Source organism: Phalacrocorax carbo, chromosome 17, assembly GCF_963921805.1.
Source record: "Phalacrocorax carbo chromosome 17, bPhaCar2.1, whole genome shotgun sequence".
Classification (NCBI taxonomy): domain Eukaryota; kingdom Metazoa; phylum Chordata; class Aves; order Suliformes; family Phalacrocoracidae; genus Phalacrocorax; species Phalacrocorax carbo.
In genome coordinates, this window is record NC_087529.1 from 674,229 (window position 1) to 691,958 (window position 17,730).

Genomic DNA, 17,730 nt, shown 5'->3' on the forward strand with positions numbered 1-17,730 from the left:
CATTACTGACTTGATTGAAGCAGTTGGCAAGGCACAGGAGGACAAGTTGAGGCATGACAACATGTGAAAAGCTGCACTAAGAAAACAACCAGAAACGGCAGGATCAGCATGCAGTCAGACCACACCTCCCAGATTTACTCAGTACTGGGGTGACTGCCGCTGGTGAGGAACTTGCCCCTTAGGGCTTGCATTTCAAGAAATACGAGATAGGAGGAGGGAGAGAAAAGATCAGCAAGAAAGTTCCATGTCCAGACAGGGCAGCCAGGCAATGACATGGGATTCATTTAGACTAGAAGACAAGGGATGATCTTGTTTTCCTGAAAAGCGGGTTTGTTTGCCTGGTGTGCAAAACGCCAAAGTACGCTCAGAGCGGAGTCTTTTATTCACCTCATTTTTGCGCAAAGATGGGTGCTAGGTGGTAACTCAACAAAGCTAGTACACCGCACCAAGAAACTGCAAGGTGGTTATACAGCTAAGTGTGTCGGTCACAGCTAATATTCATGCCCCCCAGCCAGTCACTAGTTAATTTCTTTCTCAATTCACCTTAAAGGTAGAGCTCCCCTTATATTTACCACACATGCTCAGAGAGTAGGGGGCTTATTTGGGTAGGGGGTTTTCTGGCCTATGGGTGTGATTTTTAGCATTATCATGAGGATCGTTCACCTAAAAGACACTTAGTTTTAGTTCTTATCAACATCCCCATTAGTTGTCCTCCTTGACTATATGCTCTATCACCCAGCTTTCAGCTTCTTCTGAGGCAGGATGTTCCCTTTTATCAGTCTCTCAGACCTTCTCCGAGGATATAGTCGTAAAACAAATGCTTCCCTGTGCCTCAGCTCCCTTCTCTGGCCGCCAAATTCTGTTTTGCCATGCTCACATGGCTCATTTCTGTTATGAGCAGAAAATTCCATTTTCTGTGGGATACCAATCTCAGTCATTGTAAGAGGACAGCATTGCTTCTGGTCCCCAAGCCTGCAAGGAAGGCTGAGACACAACTGCCTCAGTTTGCAGCTGACTTTAGGAAAGCCTCCCCAGCTCTGCAGAGTTTACCCTGAGGACAAATCCCCACTAGCCGGTAGAAGCAGGCTATATTTCTGACCCTGAGTCAGGGGAGAGGGATGCTCTCTGCACCTCATTCAGGAGAGCCTGCCAGACACGTTGGACCCTATGCTTCACAGCAACCCTTCTGCCTTCATGCACCAACATAAGACACAAGGAAACCACAGGCAGAAAGAAATGAAAAAAACTGCCAACACCACAATCCCATGCAAGTGTAGAGAAAACCACACGGCATTATGCAACTTCTATCTGGGAAGTGATACTCATCATTGATAAAAATTATGCAAAAGTGTCCCATGGCTAGAGGTTACAAGGAAAACACAGGTCAGCCATCAGTCTCACCCTGCAGTGAGCCCCACTGACCCTTGCATATATTGTTTTAAGAGAGTAACTCAGCATTCAAAGGGGAATTGCTAAACGAGTCCCCATTGATATCTTCTTAATGCAAATTCCTGAATGTCCCTTCCCCCTCAGAGGAACCCTTGCTGTCACCGAAAGCAAGCATTCATTGCTAATAGCCTCTTGTCTGGCCTAAGCATCATTTATGATGTTAAAATTCTCAGATGTTAGTCTCTCCTCCTAACTATGATTCTTTCTTAACTACTAATTCCTGTGCTATTCCATTTTGTCCAAGAATAATATATACATATATATATGTGGAGGGGGTATCGATGCTATGCCCTTTACAAAGACTGACAACCCAGGACAGGGATTTTTCTACGGTCCTGGATCAAAGATAGACCTCTTCTCCCTCCAGCTTGAGTGAGTTCTACACTAGACTGAAAGGAAAGAGAGTGGTAGGAATAAATATAATCTCTCCCCAGGCAGGAGGTTGCAGCACACCCAGGTCTGCAGACATTACAGAAAAATATGCTCAGATTAGTGAGGTCCAGCAAAAGGAGAGTAATTTGACACTGCAGGCACATGTGCCTGACACCCTCCAGCCACCCAGCACAGCTCTACCAAACAACAGGGACTCTCTGAGCTGGTTACACTCAGCTCTATGTCTGAGAGCTTAAGAGACCACTGCAGGGGATATATTTCACCCAGAGATGACTGCAGCCTCAACTTCTCTCAATGTCTCCCAGACTCCCCATACTGACTCTAAGTCCCCAGCCTCAAGCACCCCTTGCTCCTTAAGGCAAGCAGATACATTTCTTTAAACAAGGCTGGGGAAGAAAAATGCTGTTGCAAGTAGAAAAAAGTACCCTGCTTCACTTAAATGTAAATACATCTCTCTATATGTGGCAGGATTCAGAGCACAAGGCACAGTGAAACACCCAGGTTAGAAGATCACTTGCCAGCCCACAGGCACCTTCTTGCCACACTGCAAACCCAGCTTTGCTCTGCGCTAGCTCCCCAAACATAGAATCGTTAAGGCAGGAAAAGACCCCCAGGCCTCCTAAACCATGCCCTGAAGTACCACATCTACACATTTTTTGAATGCCTCCAAGGATGGTGACTCCACCACCAACCTGGGCAGCCTGTTCCAATGTCTGACCACTCTTTCAGTAAAGCAATTTTTTCCTAATACCCAATCTAAACCTCCCTTGATGCAGCTTGAGGCCATTTCCTCTCGTCCTATGGTAGTTATGTGGGAGAAGAGACAAACTCCTTTCAGGTAGTTGTACAGAATGATAATGTCTCCCCTCTGCCTCCTCTTCTCCAGACGAAACATCCCTAGTTCCCTCAGCTGCTCCTCATAAGACTTGTTCTCCAGATCCTCCCCAGCTTTGTTGCCCTTCTCTGGACACGCTCCAGCAACTCAGAATCACAGAATGGTGGGGGTTGGAAGGGACCTTTGGAGATCATCTTGTCCAATCCCTCTGCTTGAGCAGGCACACCTAGAGCAGGGGGCACCAGCACTCCCAAGGCCTTCTCAGCAGTGCTACTTTCCAGGAGGTCAGCCCCAATCTGTACTGGTGCATTGTTCCTCCCCCAGGTGCAGGACATTGCACTTGCTCTTGTTGAATTTCATTAGGATCCCCTGGGCCCAGCTCTCCAGCCTGTCCAGGTCTCACTGGATGGCAGCACAGTCTTCTGGCATATAAGCCACTCCTCCCAGTTTGGTATCATTGGCAAACTCGATGTCCTTCTTGTACTGAGGGGCCCAAAACTGAACACAGTATTCAAGGTGCGGGCTTACAGTACAGGGCCCGCTACAGGGGCATGATCACTTTCCTACTACTGCTTGCCACACTATTCCTGATACAAGCCAGGATGCTGTTGGCCTTCTTGGCCACCTGGGCACACTGCTGGCTGTCAACCAATACACCCAGGTCCTTTTCACCTGGGCAGATTCCCAGCCACACTTCCCCAAGCCTGTAGCGTTGCCTAGGGTTGTTGTGACCCAAGTGCAGGACCCAGCCTTTGGCCTTGTTAAATCTCATGCAATTGACCTTGGCCCATCGATCCAGCCTGCCCAGATCCCTCTGCAGAGCCTTCCTAGCCTCAGGCAGATCGACACTCCCACCCAACTTGGCGTCATCTGCAAACTCACTGAGGGTGCCCTTGATGCCCTCATCCAGGTCATTGGATAAAGATATTAAGACTGGCCCCAAAACTGAGCCCTGGGGAACCCCGCTTGTGACCAGCTGCCAAGTGGATTTAGCTCTGTTCACCACAAATCTCTGGGCTTGGCCACCAGCCAGTTTTTTTACCAGTGAAGAGCATACCTGTCTAAGCCATGACCTGGCAGCTTCTCTAGGAGGATGCTGTGGGAGACAGTATCAAAGGCTTTACTAAAGTCCAGGTAGACAACATCCACAGCCTTCCCTCACCCACCAGGTGGGTCACCTGGTCATAGAAGGAGATCAGGTTGGTTAGGCAGGACCTGCCTTCCATGAAGCCGTGCTGGCTGGGCCCGATATCCTCTTTGTACTACACTTCCCTAGTGAGCTCACTCAAGAGGTATCGCTCCATAATCTTCCTCAGTACCGAGGTCAGGCTGGCAGGCCTGTAGTTCCCTCCTTTTGGCCCTTCCTGTAGATGGGTTGGTCACATCAGCAAGCCTCCAGTCATCTGGAACCTCCCCTGTTAACCAGAACTGCTGATAAATGATGGAGAGTGGCTTGGCAAGCTCCTCTGCCAGCTCTCACTACTCTTGGGTGGATCCCATCAGGCCCCACAGACTTATGAGTCTCCAGGTGGTGCAGAAGTTCATAAAAGGCTTCCTCCTGGATTATAGGGGGAGTTTATGCTGTTCTCCATCCCTGTCTTCCAGCTCAGGGGGCTGAATACCCTAGGGATATACTGGTCTGACTATCAAACAGCACCCACAGCCTTCCCCTCTGCTCTCACACAGTGGTCACCCCCACCCCAGGTCCCCATCCTGCTATTTGTCTCTTGTGCCTCATGACTTGCACCTGCAGCCCTGTCCCCCACCCCTGTGCTCAAGTGGAGGAAAACCCTGGGGCTATTCTCACCAGGGCTGGCTTTGGCTTTGCACAAGCACATGGACTTTGGTCCCCCAGATGCACTGACTTACAGCTCTTCTGTGCCATTTGGCAGAGACAGGGGCTCTTGGCTACTGCCTCTGTAGAGATCTGCACCTGCCCACATGAATATATTGTTGGGACTTGAAAAAGAAGTTGTGTGACTGCAGGAAGTTATTTCAGTTTTGAGTTTGCAGACACCAACTATCATTACCTCCTTCACTCAGACATCAGATTGCATAAGCCCCATTTCCTTGAAAACAGGCTAAAAATAAAAAAATATTTAAACTTACATAGCTGGCATTATAGCAATTGCTTCTGTCTGTCTTCTCTGCTTTTTGCCCTTGATGAGACATTCTGGCAGAGTTTCACATGTTAATTATGACTTCTGTGAAAACATTTCTTTCTAGTGCATGGTTTCTCTCTAAAGGGTTTTAACCATGTAGATGTCCCTTCTTCTGCATGAAAGGATAAATAATCAATATTAGTGTTTATTTTTAACTCCATCTATTTGCCCCACTCTTTTCAATCTTTCATCTCCAAGTCACTAAAGGTTTTCATCACCTGGCTCAGTCTTCTGTGTTGGTTCTACCAATCTCTGACTGGCATTTGGAGAATTAGTTTCTGTCCCACCCTTCACTCACTCCAATGCTCTGCTTAATCCTTGGACTTGCAGCACCAAAGACCAACTCTAGAAAATAAGGATATATTAAGTCTCGTTTTCTAGATGGCATTTAAGGGACCTGAATGTCACTGAAGAGGAATGGAACAGAGACTTCTAAGTCACATGGGCCAAACAATCAAGACCCAAATATCTCTAAAATCTGGCCATAAACTCAAAAACATTACCACAGGCCTTTGTCTTTCCCAAATAGCTGTAGTTCATTTGATCTTAGAAGCAGAAATTAGTATTTCAAATTACTCCTGAGAGAATGTCATCTGCTAGCATGTTACTCCAACTAATTCTGTTAAACCCCAGTCTTCTCCAACCCTGATTAATGTAAATAACCTCATATTTTGCAGACACATGCCTCCCACTGAACTCCGCTCTCCAGATCCTCAGGCAACGTACAAGATAAAATGTATTGAGTATATCACAGTATTGGTCCTGACACACACGAACACTAACCTAATAGCTCTCTTTTATAAGTTCAGATATTTGCAATGAAGGAAATGCAATAGATCTCAGTTGTCTGGGCTTCAGTAAGACAATCTAAATGGTGCCACATAGCAAATTATTACCTAAGCCAGAGAAAATGTGACTGGCATATGAAATGTAAAGTTGGTAAAGAGCCTCCTGAAAGGGGATGTGTGAAACTGAAGGGAGTTTACCAATACAGTTCCTTGAGTTTCTGCCTCAAAAATTATTCTGCTTAACATTTGCATTAATGATCTTGGCACAAAAAGCAGAATGCAAAGGAAATTTGCTGATGAGGAAAACGAGTTGCTATCATCAGTCTAGAAGAGGCCAGGATATCACACAGATTACAGTGACCTTGAGGACTGGAGCAACAGAGAAGGGATTTGATTCAGCAGCGCAGACTGTCCAATCATGCCACTGGGGACAAGGGATAACAGTAGCAGCCGTTGCGGTTTTGGAGGCTGGCAGCTGGAAATGTCTGGGGCAGGGAAAGACCCATGTTACAAATCACAAGACTGTGACAAGACACAATAAGTGTCAAATGCAGAGAGCTTGGGTTGAGGGGTTAGAAGAATGAGGGAGTGATCTGTGTGAATGCATCAGAGTCAACACCAGGGGTGGAAAAGAAGTGTAGTGGACACTGCTGGTATAAGGATATATGGCTAGAAATTATCTGGGAATATAAATACATGGGAAATTAGATTTCCACATAAAAGTAGTAAGTTTCTTACGCAGGTTTCTGACCCAAGCAGGGCAGATACCCATCTGAGTGGTGGTTATCAGTCTTACTCTGTAAGCAGCATGCTCAAGAAGCCAGCTGTATTAGAGGTACGATCTTCCTTCTGAATTTGAACTTGTTTGTCTTTACAAGGGCCTATTTACGGAGGTGTTTTAGAGTCCTGTTTTAAAAGGTGTCACTAACCAAAGTGTTGGTTTGGAATAGAGTGTTCTACAAGACTGTATAAACACCATCAGCCCCGGCAGACAGCAGCTGCCTGCTTTCTTATTCCCAGGACAAATGCTAGATTCACTTGTTCCCCTCCAGCACTGGAGGTGGTTTCAGTGGGTGTGGGATTTTGGTACGGAATTAACTGCTTCACTCTGAAATGCCTCTGGCCTGCCCAGCTCAACCATTCAGTCTGGATCACTGAATAATAGCACTTCTTTCAAATTTCCTAGGTATCTTTTTTGGACACTCCCACCTCTAACAGCTCCTCTTTCTCTGCCCTGAAGGAGGACTGAGGCAGTCTCTCGTAGTGCAGACACCCCCATCTCCTAAGCTGACTACTTGCTGCTTCTGATCCCCAGGAGTTAATTTAGTTTTGCAGTTGCAACTTTTCACATATCCTGTATTTACACATCCCAGCTCGCTGTCCTTGCCACACCCCCAGGAACAGAGTCACCTTCACTGCAGTACCTAAGCACATCAAATCTCCTTTGCAATCATCAGGGGTTCTATTTGTTTTCAGTTTCCTTTGCATACTTGGCTCTGATCACTTCCTGTGAGTCCTTCAGAGCTTCCTGGGCTGCTGCTCTGCTGAGTCAAAAGATTTTTATAACACTATTTTAAGATTTCAGGCTTTTTCTATCGGCTTCCTCTTTCTCTGGAATCTCCAATTTGGATTTACTGGCAGAAAACTATTTCTACTGTCATTTTGTACCCTTTCTCCTTGTTCCTTTCAACTACAGGGCGTAGGACTGAATCACACACTGCAGGCAGTGTTATTTAATGGTCTCTCCAAGCCTCATTTCCATCTCCTGCAGCACCCACAGCATCCCCTCAGTCCCACAGCCCAGCCACAAAGCTGTCTCTTTGTACAGTCGCTTCCACTTTTCAGCTGAAGGGGACTGATTTTTCTTTCTGCGACTTCCCCGGTCTATGGCCCGGCAGGTAACAACCTGTCACATCTTCACTTTGCTTTCAGGACCAAGCCTAGAGTAATAAGCCTAGAGTAATAGCAACCATTAGCCCTTTACTATCCTTTCAAGAGATGGCTCCTTCCTGCAGACTCCCCCCACTAACTCTGCTGGGTGTAATTCAGCATGACAAAGCCTTCTCCTCCCATGGGAGATACCACTCTTGATTCAAAGTGGTCTTTGGTGTGAAAACTACTTTCTACCTCAATCTAAATGCCTCAATGCAGTCCCAGGGGTGGGCTTCCTGTGTGCCCAGAGCCCCTCCAAAAAGCTGACCCTGCTACCCCTGAAAATGCCTTGCAGGAAGATGGAAAGAGTACAGAGAACCAGAAATAACACATAGCTGAGTCTTCCATCTGGACCTGTCTTTTGCCCATAGAGCTGCATGAAAACAGTTTGACTTGTGAGTTTTGCCACCAAGGACGCATCACAGCTGTCCTCATGCCAGGACTGTCCCCACCATACTCCCCATGACCAAGTGCAGCAAGCCGGGAGCGCATGTGACAATGGCAAGTTAAGGGTGCTAGCCCAGTGCCCCACACATACTCCTGAGGGTTGAGCACAAGTGCCAGGGATGCTCTGGGAAGGACACAAGAAGTTGGTGGCTGCCTCCAGCAAGAGAAGAAATATCTTGGGCACAAGAGACAACAATAGACCTTGCTGCCTCAGAGTGCATGAGGCCAGAAACAAGTGCAGTAGCAACACAGTGAGATGCAGGGAGGACAGCCTGTTTGCAAGGAAGAAGAGGAAGAAGCCTACTTGTGTGTAATCCTGCAACAGCAGTCCATGAAGGCAGGATGTGAATTCATCACGCTGCTGGTGACTAGGCTCCTTAACAGCAGCAGTACAGGGAGGAAAAGGTCAAGAGCAGATGACTTGGGGGTCAGATACATGCACTGTGGTGCCCACCTTCCAGACCAAGGTTAACCCTGGATCCAAGCTAGGTGAATATGAACTGGCTGGTCTTTAAGAGACAGATCCCTGGAGAGGACATGCTGTTTCTAAGGACTAAATGGCATTTGCTCACTCCCACAGCTCAGATCAGGAGCACCCGGCTGAGAAAGAATGCAGAGTTTCCCATCTAAATTTTTTATGCGGGCAGGGAGAGCCCCTTGGGGTTAGAGCAAATGTTTTTTCAGAGAAACACAGAAAATAGGGCTGGGGCGAGTCATCAACTTCCACACAGAAGATCAGCATTCACTGTATCACTCCAGGAACATATTTCCTCACTCTCCAGGTGATCTACCAGCACTTCCTCACTGCTGCAATGTTTTTGCTTCCATTTTTTGCTGTAGTTTGAGACCAGAACATTGTGTCTTATCCAGCATGAAATCAAAGGATTAAATTGTTCCTTCCTCCTTGCAGTGATCCTTGTAGACTGTTCTCAGACCTCTCCCACCCTGTTTAGACTACATACCACAATTCTTCCATGCTCATCAAATTTAACAAGCCTATGCTTGTTTCGAATAGCATTAGTAAAGATTTCACATAGCACCAGACCTGTGGGGTCCCACATGCTTCTGGCAGTCATTGATGACATCCACTCAGAAGGCCATTTTCAGTCTGATGACGACAATGATGTATCAGAACTATTATGCAACTTTTTTTGTACTATGGGGAGCTAGCTCATACCCATGGGACTGAGCTGTTTGTGCAATAATCGCTTTTCAGAGTGTAGTGCTTGCACATTTTGAATCCCCATCAAAAATTATGTCAGGTAAAACTCCAGGAAGAGAATATGAGCAAGTTCAGACTAGCGTGGTGTCATGGTTTAGCCCCATGCAGCCACTTGCTCACTCCCTCCAACCCTATAGGATGGGAGAGAAAAATCAGAGCAAAAGTAAGAAACCACCTTGTAGGTTGAGATAACAACAGTTTAATAATTAAAATAAAATAGTAATAGTAATAATAAATAATTATAATATAATGAAAAGGAAAACAATGAGAGAGAGGCAAAACCCAGGGCGGGGAACCACGAGATTCAACTGCTCACCACATGCTGACTGATGCCACCAGTCCCCCAGCTACAATAGCCGCCAGCTCCCACAGTTAATATATTGAGCATAATGTCATATGATAGGGAATATCCCTTTGGACAGTTTTGATCAGCTCTCTTGGCTGTGCCCCCTCCCATCCCAGCTTCTTGTGCACCCAGCAGAGCACAGGAAGCTGGAAAAGTCCTTGATTAGTGTAAGAACTACTTATCAACAGCTAAAATATCAGTGTGTTAACAACATTATTCTCATACTAAATCCAAAACACAGCACTATATCAGGTACAGTGAAGAAAAATTAACACTATCCCAGCCAAAACTGTGACAAGTGGGAACATACAAATTGGCAGAGATTCCCAAAGAGCAATGCAGGATTTCTGAGCCACATATTTCTGAGCTGCCCCAGAGCACATCTAAGCTGTGTGGCAGAGTGGCATTGCAGCACCATCTGCTGCCTGCTGGTCCACAGGTCTTCACCATAGTCAGCTGTTGGGCCTCAAATGCTCAAAGATGCTGACAGCATCATCTGATAAATACATCACTCTTTAGGGTGACATATCTTGCAATTACTGATCAGAACAAGATATCTGTGTTCTCTTCCCTGCTTTGGAGGAAACCAGGGCTCACGGTTCTCATACTTGCTTCAACTAAAAGACAATCTCACATCCTCCTCAACACACCTGTAGCTGCCTGTTTTAAGAAGCAGTCAATACTGCAACTATGAGCATCAGAAGCACCGACATACGAAGTTTAATTGCTGCAAATATTTATTTAGGTTTTAAGCCAACTAATGCCTGGGTGGCACTTCTCTTTACAGTGCCCTCCCAGCAACAGCCCACTACACCTGACTTCATTTGTGGTTGTGCAAGCATTTCTCCAGCAGATCCCAGCTTCTCTTGCCCTACTCTTTCAAACACTCATACAAGTATGCAGAAACATGGTGCTGCACATGAGCAATGAGCAAGAATACCTGTGAGCCAGCAGGCTGAGAACAGCTTGTGCAGATAGGGTTCATTTTTAAGCTAGCAGCAGTGTGACCCTGTCCTTTTCTTCACTGTGACATACAGGACCAAGTCCAAAGAAATAATCATGCATGTGGAGCAGACCTTTTCCTCTATGCCCTATACCATGATGTAGCTCAGATATGACAGCAAAAAGAAGCCCCAGCACACGTAGCAGAATAGAGGGTACAAGCTTAGTTATCTGGGGCAAGACACACGCACACACAAAAAACACAATACCAAAAACCAAACCAAACAGGAAAAGAACCAGGGGACTTGCAGCACTCCTCCCCATCCCCAAATCCAAGAATGCCATGTTCAGAGCTGTTTTGTACTGTTTTCCTCTAGGACCATTTCCACTCTCATCACTGTCCAAGTTCTGGTCAATGCCACCTACCCAACTTTGGGACTTTGACAGCATCTGCCTCTTCAGACTGACACCTCTGACTGCTTCTCCATCTCAAACACAAGACTTTTCCCAGACAGATCAGAAACTATGCATGTAATAGCCAAGTCTTCAAACACATCATATCAGACAGAGCTGTGAAGAAAATTAACACGTCCTAACCGCCCAACCAACCAAAGGAAGCAACTACTCTCAAGGCTGAGAAGACAATAGGACACCACTGCAGATCACTGTTACCTGCATCTTGCCATGTACCTGTTGTGACTGGTAAGTCTGAGAACAAAGCTGGCTACAGATGCTATCCCCCACTACGCTCTCAGTCTGTTGCAGATGTGTAGAGATTTGTGTTTTTTCTTAGAACTTGCCTTGTTAATGTTGTTGTAATAGTGACACAACATTCAGTTCAAAGCTGTTACTAGCAAGTGGAAACTGAAGCCTTCTACTGAATGTAGTTTTTAAAATCTTAGCTCTTGGAAGATTTTAACAACATTAACATTCATTTTTACATTACATGCTCAACTGTGCTACTACCTTAGCTACAGCTGCATATTGTCTGCTTCCCCAGAACCTCTCAGAGACTGAAGATTTATGGTGAAACAGACACTCAAAACCAGGAAATGCAAGTAGGTTTTACTAATTAGGCAGACATTTTGCTGCATGCACCTCTCCATCAGAAACAATAGCAGACACCAATAGCATCTTTTAACTTTGTCTAACTTGGAAACTTACACAGAACTGGGAAACAAGTTTATATATGCAAAAGCAACAGAAAGTCCTTGATCTAGTCAGAAAATAAAGAGAACAGAAGCTTTGCATTCCCAACAACAGATTTCCCCAGGAATGAGAAGTATTTGAAGATGTCCACTTCTACATCTAGAATTAAAAGCTGGGATTTCTCTCAGAGATGCAAATCAATTAAGTGAACCAAGAAATGTTTGGGAAAGAAAAGGAAAATATTTGGCAGGCAAACACTAAAATGTTGATCAGCTCTGTGGGAGTCATGTCCCATGGACTGAACCAAAAACATAGCTAGTCTATTGTGTAGGTAAACACCAAGCTCACAATTTTTTTCTCATCCCAAACATCTCCTGGACACTTGCTGCCTAGCATCCTTTCTACAAAAGTAGAGTACTATACTGATAAGCCAGAGTGTAAAAACACCCTGGGGGAAGAAGATTTAGTGAAGTATAAAGTGTTTCTTCAAAAGTGCATAAGTAGTAAACAATACTCCTCTGGTCACCCAAAGTCACTAGCCATTTTACACTGGCAGTTTAAGTGCTCCCAGCTTATGTTGTCTGCTTCGAAGCTGAATGGCACCATTCTAGCTATAGTACCATGCCTCTTATGCCAAAGCCTTTCAGCAGAGTATGCAAGTGTCCTCCTATGGGTGCATTCTGCAGCAGCCGAAAAGCTGGCCACCAGGTTCTACCAGTCTGGTAAGGAAATGAGAGGCTTCAAATGTAGATCACATCCGAGTCATGCTGCTGAACCTACAAGCAAATCAAATAGGAAAAATCAGTTTCACCTTGAACTAATTCCCTTTAGTCCAGTTCTTCCTTTATCTCTGACTCTGCAGCCTTTTGCAAGATGCTCTGCAATAGCTTTTTCTTCCTTCTTAAAACAAGCATATATGCCTCACCCCTGCTAGTTTCTTCTGTTACTTGCATTAGAAAGAGCTGATTTCTCACCTGTTGCTACACTCAGTTGTGCTCCTTCTAGCTCTAAGCACATAACCATGCAGATTCAGGTCTTGAATGTTATGTACTAGACCCTTTAACAGATGCTAAAAATCCTCAGTTTTCCTCATATAAAACAGCATAAACACATCAAGCTTTCTTTATTCCCAAGACCTTGCACAATTAGCATTGCCTAGAGAAAGCTGATTTCCTTCCCACTGTTCAAGACCACATGCCTTTACAGTTCTTCTGGAATGCATACTAGATTCTCCATTCTAGTGAAATTTAAAACCAGGTTGTTTTTTTCATAAGACACAGCTCATTAGCTCCTCAGGACTCTTTGACAGGGAACACACTGGAAGAGAATGGAACTGTTCAAAGTATAGGCGTTTATTGGTATCTTACTCCCTGCCCCTCAAAACCAGAAGACAGGCACGGTGTGCTTTAAGCTCTCTATACGTGGCAGCACATTCTCATTTCCAAGCATGGCTGATACAAATAAAATTTGACACAGATCCTTCTACTGCATACAGGCATCTGTTTCATTTACCAAGGCTTACAGCTGCTTTTCATTCCAGACTAAACCATGAGTGAGAACAAAATAGGTGGCCTCAAAGTATAAACAGTCCCAAATGATGCACCAATGCTGGGTCTCCAAACTCATGCAACAAGCACAAATTGACTCATCATTTGAGAGGCTGTGACAGACCTGGACAAAAACAGGTCCATAAAGCCAGCCATTCTTTACCTCTCTGAACTCTAAACATTTAGACAACATTTGGGAATTTACTTACAAATTTTATTACCTTTATAATCTGTTTTCTTGTTCCTGTGCCCACACTGTTCGCAACCAAGGAATCTGCTTGAAAACATGACTTTTCCACTGGCACTGTGTGTTGAATTTTGTTGGTACAAGGCCAGCTGCTTGTAGTATTTAATGAGTAAGCAGGGAAAGGTCTTTGAAGATTTATAGACAATGAATCTCCAGTTTCGAAGGTTGTCATCCACAATGGGGTCTTTAAAAGAAAAGAACACATGGAAATTTAATGCCCTCTCTATATCAACACTCATTAAGCCAAAAAGAACATCAGATGCATAGTCAGAAAATAAAGGCCACCTTTCCCCATAATTTTTCCAAGCCTCCCTTATGTCTCTAAAACCACTGACTCATAGCCATTTTTGCTATACGTAGAAGAAACTGGAAAGACAATCACAGAATGTCCTGAGCTGGACTCGATGATCCTTGTGGGTCCCTTCCAACTCCTGTCCCTGCAATGGACAACCCCAAATTCACACCATGTCTCTGAGGGCCTTGTCCAAGTGCTTCTTGAATATTGCTAGGCTTGGTGCTGTGATGCCTTCCTGGGGATCCTATTCCAGTAGTCCCTCACCCTCTGGGGGAAGAACCTTTTCCTAATGCCCAGCCTAACCCTCCCCTGGCACATCTCCCTGCCATTCCCTCAGGTCCTGTCGTTGGTCACCAAAGAGAAGAGATGAGCGCCTGCCCCTCCTCCTCCCCTTGTGAGGAAGCTGCAGGCTGTGATGAGGTCTGCCCTCAGCCTCCTCTTCTCTAGGATGAACAAAGAAAGTGACTTTCGCTGCTCCTCATACAGTTTTCTCCTCCAAACCCTTCACCAACTTTGTGGCCCTTCTCTGGACACTCTCTAGCAGCTTTAACAAAGCCAGCTCTATTCTTGCACTGGTTCAGGAAGAGGCTGGAGTGTTTATATAAATAACCAGAAACTTACAAAAAAATTCTGGTTTAGTTCCTCACTGCCTTAAAAAAATACACCAATACTTTTATGACTTTTAGCAACCACAAAGCACATGAATGAGAACGTGATGTAAACTATGAGGAACCACATTTAAATGTGTTAAGTTACAACATTTAGTTTGCTCCAAGACCTTAAACCCTTAATGTGATTTCATAATCTGTAAAATAAGGTGATCATTTTTTGCTAATGGTACTGGTATCCTGCCCAGGAAAGACTTCTTAGATTTTGACACAAATTTTCCTTGCGTGTGTTCACATTTTTAGTATTTTACTCTTGAGGGTACTAAAGCATGTGCCTTGAACTGAAATACAGCAGCTACCTTTGGCACGCCCAAACTATTCTGTTTTATGGTTCATGAGGAAAAAGTGGCAGGTATTTAAGGTACATACATTTCCTAAGGAGCGATCCAAGGATCCTAGTACTTCATTCCAATGAGAGTAAAGCCCAGACTGTTTTTCTTCTTGTTTCAAAGCATGAATTTCAGACTTCAATTCTTTCAGTCGATCTTCGAATCTTCTGCTCTTTTCTAAGTAGTCTAGCCTGTAGTCCATACATGGCAGACAAAAAGCTTATTGGCACGACATAGCTCAAGAACATGTGTGTGTGGAAGGAGGAGATAGGAAGTTCTTTGTTTCTTTTTGGTTTTTTGATAGGCAAAAAAGTCTGGCACATGTCAGCCTGACTCCCCTGGCCCAGTGAGAAAGGGGTTCACTTCCACCATTTGGCATTCACACACTTAACTTTTTACCAAGCACTTTCTTCCAGACCAAGAGAGGAAAAGCCTCTCGCTGTATCAGATCAGAGCAATACCACACTTCAACAGTAGAGGGAAGCTTCTGTCCTCTTAACATGCTGTTACTCCGGCAGAGTACTTTGCCCCTGACATAATGCTCTCCGAGACAGATGGGTTCTGGACTTGTCATAGCTTGATGCCACCAGAACACACTTCCTCTGTGTAAATAGCTAGTCTTACACAGACATAATCCACACCAGCTCAGCAAAAGGCCTCCAGCCATATGTACAAATAGGAGGCTATCCTGAGTTGTTAAAAGGATGAACTGTGGTTCCCAGAGATTATTTTTCCTTCCTGTATTTTTCCGTATTAACATTCTAATTTATTTACACCATAAGAATACTGATACCTCTCTCTCTCTATCTCAAAGGACAGTCTCTTGAGGTCAATGTCCTTCAAATCCAGCTTTATGGATCCTTTGTCAAAGTTGGCATCTCTGGTGTCAGTTGGCAAGTATTGTGGGTAATTGACCATGTGCTGAAAGAGGCAACACAGGTACTGTCAATAAGATCTGATTGTTTTATTTTGGGTTTATCTCCCCAGCTTCTGCAAGAATGCCATGCTGAGTCGTTTTGTAAGTTACCCATGGATTCTGAGACACACAGAAGCTCCTGCAGCCCTTCTTCCCCTCTACCTGAGTGGCCCCAGATGAACTGCTGAAGTCCACAACCCACAGATCCAAGGGCAGAGTAGTATCCTCCCTGCAGCATTCCCATCTATTTCAGCAGCATATGGAAATCCATTTTCAGCGAGAGTGGAACAGAACAGGGAATTGGGCATACAGCCTTAGCGCTGCCTTCTTGCTGGAGACAGTTTAATCTGCTTTGCCTGAATTGCATGGGCAATTCACATGCCAGGACAACACAGCTGGCTCAGTACAACCACCTCCACAAAGTATTGCCTGACTGAGATGGCACAGAGTCAGTATTAGACATGAATGCAGGCAAGACAATATCTGCTCGCTAAGTGCCAAGAGCAGTCCTGTTTTTTGCTTTTGTCTTGCCTTTCTTATCATCTTGACTCACTGCTCTGAACAAATATAACTTCCATCCTAGCTGCATCATGTTTAAGCACCAGTTGGTCCTATAGGCATTTGTCCCCCCACTGGGTGCAGACGTGCCACTACTCAGCTTGATGAGGGCTATAAAAATGCAATCAACATCTGACTATCTCTGAAGATGAAGTGGTGCCTGGTAGAGCAGAAACTTACAGGATAATTAAGCCTGGTTATGTCTAAGAGTTTCTGCTTCACTTTCCGTTCAGCCTCCCTGGCTTCATGCAGATCTTGTTTCAGATGCTCTGTTTCCTTGGCTCTGTAAGACAAATACCCTGATATGAATGGTTGATGATTTCCAATATAGAGCAACACATGGATTTCAGAGCTATGCACCTCGCTAGCTTCAAGAGAACAATATCCATTACTGTGAGCAATTCCTTTACCCAAAGACACTTGTGGTAGGATGGTCACATGGAGAAATAACTGGACACAGCATGACATACGCTTTCAAAGACAAACTGGCTGAATTAGCATGTTTTTCCTATCCTTCATTTCCATTGGCTCAGGTATGACCTGCTGATACAGATTCTCCAGGCTGTCAGAGATCCTCCCTGAAGTGGGCAGAGGGACAACATATCTGGTCTTTATTTTGGCAAGCTTTTTGGCAGTATCCTAAAACAAGCAGTAGGCCCTTAATAGCAAGGTTAAATATCCTCTGTCAACACTAGTCTACTCTGCATCTTCAGGCAGCGCAGTGTTATGGAACATGCAAACACTGACATAGTGGTTTATATCCCACATGAGTTTACCTGGTTTACACTTCTCAAAGATCTGAAAGGGATACAAGAGACCATCACTTGGTACTAATGAATGAAAACAGCCTCATAACTCACAGGGTATACAGATTGGTAAAGTTAGGTAGCCAGTGCCCTTTTGATAATGCTAAATAGAAAATGCTTCTGCATTCTGGATCTTTAATATTAAACATATCTAAAGCCTTGCATCTAATCCTTTTGTCATGGTTTTAGCTGGGATAGAATTAATTTTTCTTCACTGTACCTGATATAGTGCTGTGTTTTGGATTTAGTATAATAATGTTGCTAACACACTGATGTTTTAGTTGTTGCTAAGTAGTGCTTATACTAGACAAGGACTTTTCCAGCTTCCCATGCTCTGCTGGGTGCACAAGAAACTGGGAGGGGAGGGGCACAGCCAAGAGAGTTGATCCAAACTGGCCAAAGGGATAGTCTATATCATATGATGTCATGGCCAGTATATTAACTGGGGGGAGCTGGCCGGGGCACACAACAATCATGGCTCAGGGACCGGCAGTGTCAGTCAGCGGGTGGTAAGCAGCTCCATTGCTTGTGGGTTTTTCCTTTTTATTATATTATCATTATCATCATCATAATCATGATTATTATCATTACCATTATTACTATTTTATTTTAGTTATTAAACTGTTCTTATCTCAGCTCATGAGTTTTCTTGCTTTTGCTTTTCCAATTGTCTCCCTCATCCCACAGGGGTGGAGTGAG

General features: G+C 44.7%; 1 protein-coding gene across 8 annotated transcripts in view; it reads right to left on the reverse strand.

Moving 5' to 3' along the window:
• Positions 1-11,569: 11,569 nt before the first annotated feature.
• Positions 11,570-17,730, reverse strand: part of LOC104045487 (merlin) — a 39,267-nt gene continuing 33,106 nt past the window's right edge. For all 8 annotated transcript variants that reach the window (XM_064467651.1, XM_064467656.1, XM_064467655.1 and 5 more), the window contains 5 exons: positions 16,406-16,508; positions 15,545-15,672; positions 14,792-14,942; positions 13,434-13,643; positions 11,570-12,441 (listed from right to left, as the gene is read on the reverse strand). In XM_064467651.1, the coding sequence (XP_064323721.1) occupies positions 12,406-12,441; positions 13,434-13,643; positions 14,792-14,942; positions 15,545-15,672; positions 16,406-16,508 (628 nt within the window). In that variant the 3' untranslated portion in view covers positions 11,570-12,405. The remainder of the gene's footprint in view (positions 12,442-13,433; positions 13,644-14,791; positions 14,943-15,544; positions 15,673-16,405; positions 16,509-17,730) is intronic.